Source organism: Ambystoma mexicanum, chromosome 10 (genome assembly GCF_040938575.1).
Source record: "Ambystoma mexicanum isolate Mex_15411 chromosome 10, UKY_AmexF1_1, whole genome shotgun sequence".
NCBI lineage: Eukaryota > Metazoa > Chordata > Amphibia > Caudata > Ambystomatidae > Ambystoma > Ambystoma mexicanum.
This window is the reverse complement of record NC_090932.1, coordinates 1,108,812,548-1,108,829,534: the sequence shown is the minus strand read 5'-3', so window position 1 is coordinate 1,108,829,534 and position 16,987 is coordinate 1,108,812,548. Positions and strand designations below refer to the sequence as shown.

The window sequence follows — 16,987 nt, the reverse complement described above, 5'->3', positions numbered from 1 at the left end:
GATAGCAAACAGTTAGCCGTTTACTTAGCTCACCTTGGTTTGGTATGGCCTTCTCGTCCCTCCACATGTGCTGGGTCAGGTTGTTGTTACTCTACCTGCTCTCTCAGGCCCGTGCGGACCACGGGAAGATCACTTACACAAACCAAGCCGCACTGTGTTTGCGGATTTATGTTGGTGTAGCAGCTCACAGAAGCTCCTCCTGGAATGCAGGAAGCAGTGGAAAGACTTTGGTTCAGACCACTGGCGGACCACTTTCACAAACCGCCATACATATCCTTGAGAAGCTTTAGATCTCGTATTAAAGGTTGAGTTACTCCCTTTGAATTATGTTCTTAAAAGTGACATTGATCTGGTAACTATCCATTCTTGATGGAACAAAAGTTACATGGGTTGCAAGAGATACTTGTAACCAGTGTTGGTATAACTAACTGACTCTGAAAGTAAATAACATTGTATGTTATAACCCATAGGATCTACTACCCTTGATTTACTGAATTTAATCTAAAAGTAACTTACTGTGGTTTTTATGCCCCAAGAATAGCTGAATGCCATTCTGAATGTGTTATGTTTGACTCACTTTGAACTGCTGATTGCTATTCTTAATAAGGTTATACTTTGGTTCAGGGGTGTGGCTATGCGGCCATGCGTTAGGACGCGCTACTGGGAAGCTCCTGCAAGATCCTGTTCATAATCCGTTAAAAACGGACTTAATCTAATCTAAACTTCCCAGGAAAGCATCGGAAGATCTACTAACCACTCAATCAGATCCGGGGGAAAAATCGGACCATGGGTCGAGTCAAAAAAGAGTATAAAACTCACTGTTCATTGGAAGCAAGATGGCGGCCCGCAGGACGGAGCCACGGGTCAAGCCACACGGAGGGAGGAGAAGAACACCAGCGGTGGATGAGCGAATGCGGGAGAGAGGGTGTGACAGCAAGAGCGGGGCCACCGTGGAAGATGCAGCGCTGGGGGAACTGAAGGAGCCTCGTTCGCCGGCGCAGACCCAGCATGTACAAAGGCGGAGCGCCCTGGTTCTGTGTTGTGGATTGCACTCCCCGCCAAGCCCCACACACAGGGCAGGACGTCCCTGATCCACGCCATAGATGGTGGCCCTCTGTCCTTTCCCCGCCAGGAATCGGCTGAGGACCGGTAGGCGGAGCGGTCCCATAAGAGTACAGGAGGGCACAGAAGGCGAGACACAGCGAGAGGCAGCCGACCCGGAGCAGGCGCCGCTCCAGAGGAACAAACACAGCCCAGCAACAAAGGAAGTGAGGAGACTGCTGCGAGATCCACACTCCACCCTGGGGGCACGCAGAAACACTCGGGAACAAAAGAGAGCCCCTAGGGGAGCATGGTTGACTGGAGGAGGGGGGTGCACAGGGAATGAGAACCATTGAAAACGCGGCAAACCAGGCGGAAGCCCCCCACCCCAGTGAAATAATTATAACCCACCAGCAAAGGAGGTGAGGAGATTTCTGGGAAGGGCCCACTCCACCCTGAGGCACATAGAAACACTTAAGAACTGGAAGAATCCCTGCGAGAGTATTGTGGACCGGAGGAGTGGGCCGGTTAGAGAGCGAGCATCACCATAAAAACGCGGCAAACTGGGCAGGAGGCCCGTACTCTAGAGAAACGGTTGTGGCCCAACGGAGCGGAAAGCGAAGGGACTGTCGGGAGGTCCCCACCCTGCCCTGAGACACGCAGAGACACCAAGCAATAAAGGGAGCACTATGGAACGGAGGAGTGGGGCGAACAAAGAGGGAGGATCATCATAAAAACACAGCAGACCAGGCCGAGGCCCTTTGCAGACCCTGCAGAAGAAGCAGGTCCCTGATGCACAAGCCCAAAGGGGAGGCGCACAGCTCGAACCACAGACCGTGCAACACCCATCGAGGAACTGCGCCATGCGGTAATAGAGGCTGAACTAACATGCACTTAGATTATAAGCCTGGGGGAGAGCAGTAAGAAGGGAACCAAGGGACTACAACAAGCTGAGCAAAGAGAAACCAGGCATCAGCAGCCCATACCCAAGCAGGACACGACCCCACACAGATCCTTGCCACAGACTGTGGGTGAAGGGTGCAAGAGCAGAACTGTACATCATGCCCGCATAGTGACAATGTCTAACAAGAAAACAGAGGGGAAAACCAAGCAGGTTAGTATGGACACCTTCGCTAAGACATTGGGGAATAAGCAGCCGAATCCACCAGATACAGCAATGGCGGAGGCGAATACCCCACACCAACCAGAAAACCGAAAGGATGGACAGATCCTGGAGGCGATTCCCTCCCTAAAGATGTCTCTCGAAAACAAGATGGACACAGCCATAGGGGCCCTGAAAATGTCTCTAGAACAAAAACTAGATAGTGATGGTGGATGTGGGCCTCCTTCACCAGGATGCAAGGAACCTGACGGACAGAGTAACAACAACGGAGCAGCAGGTACAACAAAACACGGCAGACTTTGCCGTCACATGGACACAAATGACAGAAGTGCTCCAGAGAGTCAAGATCCTGGAACGAAGAGTAGAAGATGCAGAGGGAAGGGCGAGGAGGAATAACGTCCGCATAATCTGGGCTCTGGAGGGAGAGGAGGGAAACGACCCCACAGAATATGTCGAACATGCTTGTTCAGGAGATTGGAGCTGGGACATTGTCACAGGGTTTTGCGGTGGAACGGGCACATGGAGCACTAACCAGGAGACCTCAGCCGGGTGCCCCTCCGAGAGCCATGATCGCCAAGATTATGAATTTCAAAGACAGGGAAAGGATACTGGCATTCTCAAGGGGAGGAGTGAGCACTAGGAACTCCTCCAGGATCACCATATACCCGGACCATACAGCTACGGTCCAAAAACAAAGAGCCCAGTTTGGCCCCACAAAAGAACGTCTCAGAAGAGCGGGGGTACGATATATGCTTCTCTCCCGACCAAACTGAAAGTGATACACAAAGGGAAAACTCACTTCTTCGAATCTACGGAGGAGGCCTGCGCATGGGTGGATGGATGCACAAGGAATCCCCCAGCTAGGGCAGAGAAATGCTAATAATGGAAGGGATCAGCCTGGGGAAGGGATCCGGAGATAGCCAGGAACAACGGCGTCAAGCATTAAACAAATAAATGAAGTTGGTAAAAAGAAAGTAAACACGAAGGAGCGACCAGCCTCACCAGGCCGCATCAGCCGAGAAGAACCAAGCCCCAGGAAAGAGCAAAAACAGGCGCGGTATGGGCAAGGAAGCCCAGTCTTAGGCGTCTGGTAGAGTGGAACCGGGGTAATCCACGGAGTACCTACATCAAGGCAGAGGTCGCATTGGAGAAAACACTCTAAAATTGAAGAAAAATATTTTTCTTAAGAGACAAATGTTGCTGTGTAATACAAAGTGATTGATTGCATGTGGAAGTTACCTTATAGGGAAAGGCTTGCAAGAAGGTACTTGGTGGAGTCTGTTCCAAATAATGTCATTCAACATTGCATGTTAGAAGAATTCCTGGGATGTGATTAATCACATCAGAGAGTAGACCTAGAGGTATATGCACATATAATCAGAATTGGAAAGAAAAAGAAAAAAGGGACCTCATGGTCCTTACAATCACAACTGCTCAAAGACTAGGGGCCGAAGTACAGAAGGAGCTAGAAAAGGAAGAAAAACTTTTTAGGGAAAATACAGCTATTTCCAATGCTCGTGAACAATTACAAAAAAACAATAAAATCTTTGAAGACTTCAAATCAACCACTCTAAGTAAAAAAAACGAAGAAACTACAATTCGATATTCAAGAATTTAAAGTAGACAAAATCTTTCCATATATCAATGACGAATACATCGACGCTGCCAAAAAACAGGCTACATCGCAAGCGAGGAATAAAGGCAGACGCTGTTGGGTATCCTTCTCAAATTCGAGCAGCAGCAGCTCAGACGATCAAGCGAAACCAAATCGGCAACAACAACCCTTCGGGAATTTTTTGCCACCCCAACCATACTTACCACCTCAACCTTTTTTAGGCAGAGGCGGGCCAGGTGGCCCGTTCAGGGGACAACCATGGGTCCCTCCTTACCAACAACCACACCGCCAATTCCGGGGCCAGCGTCACGTGAACAAATAGACATACCGATTTTTAATTTAGCCAAAATTGAACTAACACCATCGCAGACCAAAGTTCTTTCAAAAGGGCTATCATGTGTACCCTCACAACAAACTGATTGGTTTGAAACCGAACTAGAGATTCGCCGGTTCTTCCGAACAGTGCGCCTTAAAGTCTTTTTTAATGAACTTGGTGAGAATGAGCCAGAATCAGATACAGGGTTACGAGTTCCCTCAGCCTTTAAACCACAAGACAACGAAATCACGAAAGACATCCTGACATTTGAAAAATGCATCTTTCGCGACCTTGACAAACTTAAAGCTAAGCACAAACCCATTAGACACAATCTTTCCAGACTAGAAAACCGAGCGCTGATTGAATTATCCAAAAATCCTTCTATTATAATTAAACCTGCTGATAAGGGGGGTGGCATTGTTGTGATGTCTAAAACACAATATGTAGCTATGATGGATGATCTATTACAAGATCAGGTCAGCTACAAAAAACTCAGAAAAGATCCCACATGTGACATTAGAAATGAAATTGAGAGCGCAGTACAATTTGCAATCGACCGGAAATGGATCACAGAAAAAGAATCTAAATTTCTCATCACAAGCCAAAATCGTATTCCAACGATGTATGCACTTCCTAAAATACATAAGAATTTGGAAAACCCACCAGGGAGACCAATTGTCTCCGGGTGCGGTTCGATATTAGAACCAATGTGTAAATTCATTGACAAATTCTTGAAACCCATCAGTGTAAAAACAGAAACCTATCTCAGAGATACGACCCATACCGTCACAATTTTTGAAAACCTTGACTTTGATGGTACAACTCAAATGCTAGTTACAATGGATATTCAATCGCTATACACTAGCATACCGCAGGATCAGGCTATTGAGTGCCTGCAAGAAGTCCTCCTGGAGTACGATACCCAGGACCGAGTTCCGCATAACTTTATCTTGGAACTCATGACTATAGCCTTAAACAAGAACTATTTTGAATTTAATTGCCAATTTTACTTACAAAGGGCACGGCAATGGGGGCTGGTTTTGCACCTATTTTAGCAATACTCTTTATGTTTAAATTTGAATCTTTACATATCTTTTCTCATACTAATCCTTTTCGTCAGTACATAACGAACTGGAAAAGGTACATGACGGTATCATTTTCATTTGGACTGGATGCAAACCTGACCTAATACTTTTTCTCGAATGGTTGAATAATGTGGATCCAAACATTAAATTCACAATGGAATCCAGTACCACGCAAATAGCTTTTTTAGATTTAGTCATCAAAGCGGAATTTGGAAAATTGATTTGTTCTTTATATCGGGAAAACCACTGCCCGCAATACTTTTATTACATTACTCTAGCAATCACCCACGGCATCTCCGGGATAATTTGCCATACGGACAGTTCCTCCGTATGCGGAGGAACTGTTCAAATCTGCTGGATTTCTATGAACAATCTGACAAACTAAGCAGTCTCCTAAAAGAAAGAGGCTATCCCAAAAGATTGATTACTCAGGCGTTCAAAAGGGCACGCTTCACTGACCGGGACACTCTGCTTACACCTAAACAGTACCCTGATTCTAAATCTGACACTGACAGCACCAAAATGACGTGCGTACTAACCCATGGGCCACTGTCGTGATCTGGGCAAAATCTTCCCCGGGGCCAGCCCTTTGAGAGCCAAAAATACCCAATTCAGCCCAAAATACAGGTTCTATTGTGCTGAGCAGTGATCTCATGTTAGTGACAAATGACACCTTCAAATAAGTTTTAGCATATTTATTCTAAGCAGTGAATTTCATATACATTTGGGATTCAAGTTAGAGAATATTACAAAGTATAAAACTTAGAGAAATGCAAAATATAGTGAAACATGGAACTTAGATAAACATAGAGAAACATAGAGAAATATAGAGAAACATAGAGAAACACAGTTTTACGTCCCTTTAATCAGCACTGGGAGACCCTGGCCCTCATAAGCTAGCTGTAAACAAGCCCCGCTCAGAGAACAGTGCTGCAGGACGCCGTCGGAGCCAATTCCGGGCACTTGACCTTGCACGAACCAAGTCCACAGGACGATCTCCCCCTGAGTCATGGGAGCATGGATATTTTATAATCTCGTGCTGCCCGTCCATGACGCACAGTTCCAGAACTTTCCCTGTGCAAAATATAGGCTGGCTCATGGAAAAAACCCAACTCTGTTAATTTCCACTGCTCCGTCTGAGCCCCACCCTGGCTCCCATCTGCGAAAGCTCAGGAATGTCTTATCAGTGCCTTCCCAGAGAAAAGGAAGATTAGCTTGGGGCCAGGGCTACCGTTAGTGAGGCTGAATATTCTAAGGGAAGCAGGGATGTATTAACCCCATCTGCAAGCTCTAAAAGGCATGCACTCATAGCTTAGTGTTTATAGCGCTTAAGACTGGCTATCTAAGCGCTATATAGGTGCCATAATGTTCCAAACACTCCAAAAATACCTATTAGCTACAGAGCTAGGGCCCTCTCCCTGCCGGTCTATCAACAATGCATAATGTGACCTATCACTCATACTAGGCCTGCATATTCCTTGTAGCTCACTACTGCATAATGGAAGTGCTACAACAGACTACTGTCAGCATTTGTAGCACATACTTTGAATACACTATTGGCTTTCAGCGGCTAATGCTGTCATCTAAAGCCCTGATTGGCAAGGTTGCAATTTCGTGTATCACTACAGCCACAAACCTTTGAAATTAAAAAATTAATTTCCAAATATTGGCCAATTGCTAAACTCAGTCTGCCCGAAACACTGTATCACGATTTGCTTTTAAAAGGGCCAATAACATCTGCGACAAACTTGTCCACTCTTCTCTTAAAAAGGAGTCACCACGACTTGGCCTTTGGGATCTTAGGACTACTGTTGGTCATTTCCCGTGTGGATCCTGTTCTGTTTGCCAATTTACCAAAAAACTCAAGGAGTTTAAAATCAGACAAAAAACATGGACTCTTTCCACTATGACAAACTGCAAAACTAAACAGGCAGTGTATTGCACTCAATGTCCCTGCGGGCTCCGCTATGTTGGACAGACCTCTTGACCAGTCCATATCAGAATTTCGGAGCATCACTCAAGAATCAGATGTCGGACAGAATCTGCACCTCTTGTTAGCCATTACTTGGAATTACAGCACTCCGCCAATGACATATTTTGGTGGATTTTGGACGTGGTAAAGAATACCCCTCATGTATCTCAATGCCTCCTTCAGAAGGAGGCACGATGGATTTATCGGTTATCCACTCATACAAGTGGTCCTAATGAGGACTTCCTTCCAATATAATCGACCTTTTTCCTCCCCCTTTTGTTTTTTGGTTCCTTCTCTACTCATCATGATCTTACTCTCCAGTTGCTAACTGGACTTTTTATCTCAGTGTCACATTCTACCGATTTATAAACAATTAAATCAATCTGTTTTCTTCTTCAATCGCTTCATTAGTTGTGCCTTCAATGCCTACTATTCATTCCTTTTTAGTGCTTTTTCCTTCAAGAGTTATGCCTTTCTCTAATTGTGATTCACCCTCTCTCTGATGAATGCGGTTTTGCCCTAACTGCATGCATGCACCGGGCCGCTTCAGTCCACCCCAAAACCATTTTATGGAAAATGTGGTTTGCCTTGTATTATGTTTTCGTCACGATTCATTTTCGTTTCTTCGGACTGCTGTGCCGTTTTCGGCTGACTCACTTTTGAGTCAGTCGCACTCCCACTACTCACCATAGCCAGCTCGCCCTTGTCTGCGGCCATCCGCAGCACCTGCACTGAGTCGTGTGCTCCGTGACTCAGCTTTCTGCCATTACAGAAGCAGCCTCTGTGCAGCTTCTTTCAAGGGTTGGGCTTCTGCCCAACGCTCCACACTGATTGACATGGAGGCACGTCAGCCCCCAGCGAATCAGGTAGTTTCCTTGACATGCCGCCACACTTATTGACATATATGCATGCCATTTTTTAGCGAATCAGATCGCTTTCTGGACAAGCGCCAATCATAAGAGGACACTTGGACCAACGCCTAGGCTGCAACTAGCAGGCTTGTTCCGCTTTATATTCTCATCACGTACACGCGATATTCAGAGCCTCCCAGATCAGTGCAAATAAGGAGCCATCGTCAAGACGTCAGCTCCAGTCTTTTTGAGGTATGACTTGTAAATGCATCACAGTTAACCTCGTACAACTCATGTAGATGACAACTGTCTCTCTTTTTATTACTAATTGCGCTGAAAAACGAAAGCCGAGCTAGATTTATTTCCTTGCCTTTACTTTATAGAGGCAGCACTCCACGCTCACGCCCAGTAAACTTGGAGGCGGTAAGCCAACACCTCTCCACGCATACCCAGCACGCAAGCGACCATTTGGCTGGTTCTGTTTTACTTCATATGAGGTAGGCGCTTCTGGATCTACCTCCACATATATATAAAAAATTCTGTTCGCAACTTGAAGCACTTTATTTTTTCTTTCCAATTCTGATAATATGTGCATATACCTCTAGGTCTACTCACTGATGTGATTAATCACATCCCAGGAATTCTTCTAACATGCAATGTTGAATGACATGATCTGGAACAGACTCCACCAAGTACCTTCTTGCAAGCCTTTCCCTATAAGGTAACTTCCACATGCAATCAATCACTTTGTATTACACAGCAACATTTTGTCTCTTAAGAAAAATATTTTTCTTCAATTTTAGAGTGTGTTTTCCAATGCGACCTCTGCCTTGATGTAGGTACTCCGTGGATTACCCCGGTTCCACTCCACCAGACGCCTAAGACTGGGCTTCCTTGCCCATACCGCGCCTGTTTTTCTATTCACCCACAGCCAACCAATTAGGTAATTCATTTTTGCTATATGTGTATTTCACTTTGATTCTCTCCTAGAGCAATCTGGGTAGTCTCCAAGAAGGGGAACTGTCCCTTTCACAATTATTTATTTATATATTTGTTTGTCTGCTTCCTCACAGGGTCCAGTTGTTGTGAGGTATCTCGCCCTGAGGAAGGCAACTTTTACTATGCTATGGAATTAATGGCCAGACAGGTGGCACCTTTTGCCGAAACGTGGTTTAATGATGTCAAGTTGAACTTTTTGTAGTTCCAGGATTATTATTTTTTTACACTTACACGTAGGCAGACCTGTCAACGAAATACAGGAAACAGAACGAGTTCAGACTCTGCCCTTCGTTTATGAAAATAAGCCCTATAGTGGCCCCTCACTAAGCCACTAAACTATGTATGTGGACTTATAATTAGTCACTCTCCACGATTGGCAGTCTATATGTCTTGTTTCCTTTAGTATTTCATTTGTTCCAAGAAATTGATAATTAATTTTCTATTGCAGCTCGTTTCTCACCAATTTTGAAATCGCATGTTATTATATTCAGTTGGTTTTTGTATTATATCTTTCACTGTTTACAAACTATTTGTTTTTGATTATTTTTTCACTAAATATTCATGCATACCTGTTTCTTGTGAAATAAACATTCAAAGATTTTTTTCACAACTTGGGGCTGCTTCGATTGCTTTAAGAGAATCCTAAAATGTGTGATATCGTAATGGTACGCTCAGGGAAATAATTGAAACTAAACCTATTGAGATTTTTATTAAAAGCAGTACGGACTTTCTTGTTGTAGTGAAACAAGTAATCCCCACACTAATACACTCAGATCAAACAGGTTATGTTCCGGGACGGAATGCATCATGGAACCTCTGTAGACTACACCACAGGCTAGACAGGACAAACCAGGGACGGGGGGGAATGGGCGATAGTGTCCCTAGACGCAGTTAAAGCATTTGATTTGGTGAACTAGGAGTGGCTGACGAGGGTCCCTGCCCACTTGGGCATTGGGGAAGGGTTCCTTAGATGGATCAGGCTACTATATAGGTACCCCAGAGCCAGGGTGAAGACAGGACGATATATCTCGAAAGACTGGAGAATACACAGGGAAACTAAACAGGGGTGCCCACTGTCACCAATGTTATATATCTTGGCTCTCGAACCGCTGGCGGTTTTTCTTAGAGCAGAATACGGAGAAACAGGGATAGAGATGGATGGAGCGCTGCACCAAATCTCGTTATACGCAGACGACATGCTGCTTTTTGTGGGAAACCCACACACTAGTCTGCCCTGCCTCCTGGAAGCAATTGGGGCATATACCACACTGTCCGGTATAGCAATCAACAAAGAGAAGTCCCTGATCTTCTCTCTGGTCAGTCTGAAAAGGGTCCCCCAGGCAGATCTCCCAGACCTAGGCCTAACGTGGGCACCACACTCCTTCTGATATCTGGGAATAGAGATACACCATGACACCGCAGATTCTCGTCAACACAACACGCAGGCAGCCCTTGAAAAAACACAAAAGTGTATGACCTGCTGGGGAACACTGCCACTGTGGATGATGGGTAGGGCGGCCGTCCTGAAAATGGTGGTACTCCCACGTCTGCTATATTATTTCACAAACATTCGGCACAGTATTCCCAGGGCATTCTTTACCAAACTAAACACAATAGCAAGGAACTTCCTATGGGCAGGGGGGAGAAGCAGGATCGCAATGAAGACTCTACAGAGAGATTATGAAGGAGGCATTAGGCAGCCGGACTTTGAAATATACTATTTAGCCGGGCAGTTGCAATTCGCAGTCAAATGGCGGGGTGAGGAAGAGACAATCGACATAACCATTTTTCAGCCAGCATTAAAAACATACTATCTAAGAGAAATACCATGGCTGGACAAACCCCTGCTCAGAACCCTATCGTATCTGCTTAACCTCGCAGTGGGGCTGTGGAACAGAGCATGGAAACTACAAGGGACACAAGACCCCTATTCGGTACAAATCCCCCTTGCGGGCCTTGTGGGCATGGACACAAACACGCTAGCAACATACTGTCACGACCCACATCCAGAAACCCCCTGGCAAGCCCATGGGCCAGGAGGGGTCTTGGCTCGGGTCTCCAACAAACTTAGGCATCCTTTGCCTAGGCCCTCTTGGGGCCAGTCCTGGCACCTTTGGCGCCAGGCTCATACTTAATAAAGACTTGTGTTTAGGGAACTACTTTATTTCAAGTGCCAGCCAACATGGCTCCTTGGAACCAAGCTATGCGGTACAGTGTTTTGGGTGTGGTACCCTAGGAACTACTTTACCTGGACTACTTTCTTGAAGCTATTTAAAGACCACCCGACTTGGATAACACGCTTCGCGTTACTTTGCAATCCTGCAACGTGATGCTCATCGTGTTCAGCTGTACCTGCAAACCTCGGAAGAACAGCATCTGTAAAGAGACAAAAGGACATCGTTAGCAGCAGCTTACCTGTAATTTTTATCGTTCGCTGCCCACAGCTCCTGTGAACAGCATCCTAGGATCGGCGCGGCTCCCGGACCGACGGATCTACAAAAAAGGAAGAAACAAGACATTAGACACTTTTACAACATAACGAACTGTGCCGAAAAGCTTACCTCGCAAGTCGCCTCTCGACCAGCATCGCCACGGGATTTCATACACCGGATGAGAACCGCGATCTATGGGAAAGAAAAGACAACAGGTTAGCAAAGGCAAGGCATCATAGCGCTGCGCATAGCGCCTACTTACCGCATCATAGCGCTCTTTATACGCCATCATTTACCGGCGAGACCCAATTCAGCCAATGCATCACATCGGACTTCCGCGCACCTAAGGAAGAGAAAGAGACATTTATTAAACCAAGAAAGGCATGCAAGAATAACAACAATATACAACAGCAATAAGACCTACCTGAAAGACTCCCAAGTGGGCCGGCATCAGTGAAGTAACTAGATCGCATTAGCCCACAATGGACAACGCGCCCCTGCCAAGAAGGCAGGACGGAGAGCACACCTGAATTAACAAGGTGAGGAGAGGTCCAGAGAGGCTGCGGGCATACAGGGTGGTAGGGGGCTGCTTACCCCAGTTGCCCAGTCTTGACCATTGCCCACCTGTATTCCAGGCAGAACTTCCCCGCTGGTCACACCAGGGAATCGCAGAGAAGGATACCAGAGTCCCTACCGCTGGGTGGCACCCCCATGGATACCAGGTGAGCGTAACACATACTGAGCCGAGTGGGAAGCCAAAGGCGTAGCACAAACGGGGGACCTAAGAAGAGAAGAAAGGTGGGCAGACTTTCAAGAGATGGTGGAAGAATATGACCTACACGAAGGCCAATTCATCCTTTATAACAGAATAATCCTCAAAATTAAAAAGAGATGGCCAGAATGGGAAGACCAAGAGGACGTAACAGGAGCATTAGATATGTGGTACGATATATCGGAGGGAACACACCCAACCTCCAGGCTATATGAACAGATGCTAAGAGCCAACAATGCCAAGAGCTACACATAAGACAGCATTGGGAAGAAGAACTCCACAGACCCTTTAGTGACCAAGAATGGAGTAGGGTGCTAAGATACCTGAAGAAAGGGTCTAGAAATGCAAGGTTCAGACAAGCACAGTTGTACGTAACACAGAGCGTACCTCACACCCAAGAGGATGAACACGATGTGCGAGGGAGACCCCAATAGGTGCCCCCGATGCTCAGCTGACAAAGCAGATATGGTGCACATATTTTGGACCTGCCCAGTGCTACAGACCTTCTGGGAGTGAATCAGAGTCAAAATAACAGAGAGTGGACTTCAAATACAGGCGGAGCACCCAGAGGGGTACCTGCTAGGCCTCTTCCCACGAGGAGGTAGAGACAAAGCGCATCTAGCAAAGATGAAAAACTTTATGTATACTAGCCAAAAGGAGGATAGCAATGTCCTGGAAATCAAGGGAAGGCCCGACCATAGAAGCATGGTGGTCAGACGTCTGGAAGTGGATAAGAGCAGTGCAAAGGGGGGGAGGGAGAAACAGCACAGAAAATAGCTGCATGGAACTTATTTGGGCAAGAGGGAGAGGAAGAGGAAGGAGAAGCCCCCGAGGAGGTACGAGGATACCGGAGGATCCAAGACAGCGGTGTACAAGCAATTGAATAAAAGACAGCATAAGCGAGGATGTCGATGCTGCCCACATAAACAGTTATAGGCAGAGGAAGCAAGGTCGTTAGATAACTCCAGGATAAAGAACCCATAGCGGAATCCGTGGGAATGCCAATATGCCAGTTAATTTTGTATGTTATATATGTTTATTAAAAACAAAGATTTAAAAAGAGTTATACTTTGGTTCTGTATTGAGTTGGTTTTTAAAATTGTGTTTACATGATATGTTGTAGTACTTACCCAGAATTTATCTTGGCCTACTTGTATTTAAATAAACCATTCATGTTTACAGTAGATAGTGTTAATGTTTCAGGGTTTCTTTGGACCATATGTATGCTACAATACCAAGCTACAGCGCACTCTCCCTCTTAAGATAAGCCTGGCTGCTCTGTCTATGCTACCAAATGTTCTCGGGTGGTACAGCCTTAAATTAAGAGTGGAGTTTTGTACTGCTTCAGATATGTTTTTGTTAAGCCCTCAGTTGAACTTTAGAAAAACTGTCCTACCACTGCTCCTCTGTGAAATTCTGATGGTTTATTAGTTTAGACATCGGAGACCTAATTGCTAAGATCCCTTTCTGTCTGGGGTAGAGGGTTGGTTGGCATTCAGGTTAACTGAAACAGAAAGGCAAGAAGCATATCTTAGGTGTCCGGTTTGTAAGATAGAAAGTTAAGAAGGGACACCGTGAGCTGCTATTTCAGGCCATGTGCAATCTGAGACAGTTACATTCCTAGTAAGTGCTTCTTCCAGTGAAGGTGCATGTCCCTGATGAAGAAAAGGAAATTTCTTCAGCCCTTCTTTTAAAGTAGTAATAGTAGATGTAGACCCAATCTGCTGCTCTCATTGGCCCTGCTGGAGCCTTAAATGCGTTCCATGCATCGTCCGTAAATACAATGTATGCATGCGCAGGTTAAAACACATTGGGAGAACATATAATGATGTGCTTTGCTGCAACAATAGCATAGGGACCAGAATAGGGACTGAGAATGCTGAATGTGAAGGATGTTTCTGTACAAACTCTAAGCATTTCAATGTTTCGATGTTTTTTGTAGATTAACATTGTTTTAGAGTTCTGATTGGCCCTCATTACAAATCCCGTTTGTATCTGCATGAGGGACTGTTGAACACACAATTTAACAATTTATGGTTATGTCAACCAGCTATTCTGCTAGTGCAGCATAAAGATGCAACAATTATATTGGTTTACTAAAGCTATTTTAACAAGCGGCATAGGAAAATAATGCTAAGAGTAGAAATTTAAAAACCTGATAGATTTGTGGAAGACCTGTGTGGTCCTGAAAAAGCTCAATTTTTGTGTGAAATACATGTTTGCCAAAGCTGTGTAATGATTAGCCTTGTTCAGTGCGTTTGCTAATCGTTAAAATGGCATTGATTAAACAATAATACGTTGAGACACCTTTATTTTTGTTGGGTGAGACGCAATATAATACAGTGGAATTAAGAAATGTTTGTTTAGAACAATTAGGGTATAAATGTCATGCTGTAATTTCTGGGCCACTCCTTCTATATAATAACTTAACTTTTTTACCAGTGCTGAATCCGTGCCCATCGTATACACGATATTATAGACGGTATATACAAACAGCCTAATCCCAGTGTCTAAAGCTATTTCAGTGTCTATGTCCCAAGGGATTCTCTCTAACACTCTGTTTGCCTCCCTGCAGTACCGAGAGGAGAGGTTTCGTATGACGAGCGAGAGCACGAATCAGCGGGTCCTGTGGTGGTCTATTGCACAGACAGGCATCCTGATCTTGACTGGAATATGGCAGATGAGACACCTTAAAGGCTTTTTTGAGGCCAAGAAACTGGTTTAGGCACCTCCACATCATCTGCATCCGAGCACATTTTCCAAAAGCCACTTGCAGGATCCCTTTCCCAAGGTCTTTCAATTAATTTTTTTCAGCTACAGAACGGTCATTGTCCCACAACCAACTCTGCTCTCCTCAACTTTTGCTGATCTTCGTACACTTTTGAAAGTTGCTCAAAAGAAGAAAATAAGCTACTGTTTCTGGCAACATCTGTGCTTCTACTTTCAGGTTTGCAGTATGTGGCTGAATCCAACACCTACACAAAAAGCATAGCTGCTGCGCTTTGTGCACATGAAGTCTGGTAACAAAGGTGTGTGGCAATGGCAGATACATTGGGTCGTTCTGACTGATTGGGCCTCAATTTCTTTTTTCCTTCATATGATGTTTATTACTTCTAAGGTTATTTCCTATACAACCCAGCAAACATCTTGTCTTTTGGGTTTTGTGAAACGTCTGTGTGATGTGCTGTGTTCTCCTGTGTGAGGGTTGCAGACCCTTACCCCGTATGAAGAGAGCACTGCTTCTTTCATGTCCAGGTGTTTGGAGGGAGGAGGGGGATTGCTGGGGAAAACAAACCGGATGGATTTATCTCCCTGCCACCTGCAGGTATCCATTTAATAATATGTCTATTTTATTTTAAAGTTTGTTGGTTCACAACCTTGGCACATTCAATACATCTTTTTTTAAAAGGTAAATTATATATTGTTTTCATTTCATGTGTTTTCACTAGTGTGTCCAGAATGAGAAGTAATGAATGTTTAAAAAAATTATTTTACTGTGCCACTTGAATCACAATGCTAGGATTGGAAGACCCAGAGGGGGGATAGTTGTCTCTGATGATGGTTATTTAAGGATTTTTCACTTTCTGTTTCATCAAATTCCTCCTGAGGCAGTGCTCCATATTCCATAACCAATGTAAGAACTGAGACCATCCAGGCTCTGTGGTTAGTTGTTTTTTTCTTCTGTAATGTAAATGTCATCTGGAGATTGTTCATCCTGATTGCATCCCAAGACCCTCTTTGAAGGAAAAGACTTTCAACAATTGCCGATTTCCACGACTTGTCGAACTTCCCAAAACCCGCCTTACCACTTACACCCCGAATGATTCCATCTCTCAATGTGATAGGTTTGCTTCAAGGGAAAAATCTCTATTGTTCCTGCAAGGGGCGCGATTGATTGCAGATGGATGCCCGTTCGGGTAAAGACCATCCGGCAGTTCTGTCATCGATCATATGCTAAAGAAAACAAATGTGTAGGCAAGATGAACTACTTGAAATGTGGCAAGAGTGTTTGGGATGTGGAAATAACAAACTGTACATTTTGGAATTTTTTGAAGCAGAAAGAATGGGTGCGTTTATTTTGGATCAAACGGATTTAATAGTGCTTTTCATTTCGGAAAAATTGGGGTCCTCTCTTCTGCTTGCTCCATGTAGTATCGGGAGTGCATCAAGAATTGTGATCAGTTTTAGTCCTGTTAAGATATTTTAATTAGGCAAAGCAGATGGAGGTCAATTTTTGTTTGTGTGAGTCCATTGTCCTAGGGTTCTTAGTTGCACACTTTTCTTTATCTTTAAGATTGAAGATATTACCGCTTTTTGATTTAAAAAAAAAAAATCTATATACATATGCTTTTTTCTTATTTATGTAAAAAGGTTAGTAGTTTGGGGAGACCATCCCAGGACTAAGCATCGACGTTTGAATGTTTAACGATATGTTCCATTGTGACTTGAAAAGCAGTAACTTTCACAATTGGTACCATGATCCTCTGTTTTAGTGATGGTTTGTTTGGGAATTATCTTCGTTCTCTCGAGTTGAATTGGGATTTTAATTAATTAGTATTTCTTTTTACTCTTTTTTGAGTGAAATAAAATATGCTCTGGTAATTTTGACAAGTCTGGTTTTTTTGGTATTCTCAAATTTGACATGGCTTTTAGCATGATTTTGGAGAACAGCAATCTATACTAAGGTGCTCACTTCCAGATATTACTTAAGTCACGGTCTGGGCTGAGACAGTACAACAAACATGTATGTGCACACCCTCAACTGTGGGACAGAGGTGGTG

At 44.6% G+C, this 16,987-nt stretch overlaps 1 protein-coding gene across 1 annotated transcript in view; it reads left to right on the top strand.

Moving 5' to 3' along the window:
- TMED4 (transmembrane p24 trafficking protein 4) overlaps positions 1-16,817 on the top strand; it is a 145,761-nt gene extending 128,944 nt beyond the window's left edge. Inside the window, exon 5 of the mRNA XM_069618963.1 lies at positions 14,782-16,817. Within this exon, the coding sequence (XP_069475064.1) occupies positions 14,782-14,931 (150 nt within the window). The 3' untranslated portion in view covers positions 14,932-16,817. The remainder of the gene's footprint in view (positions 1-14,781) is intronic.
- The last annotated feature ends 170 nt before the right edge of the window (positions 16,818-16,987 follow it).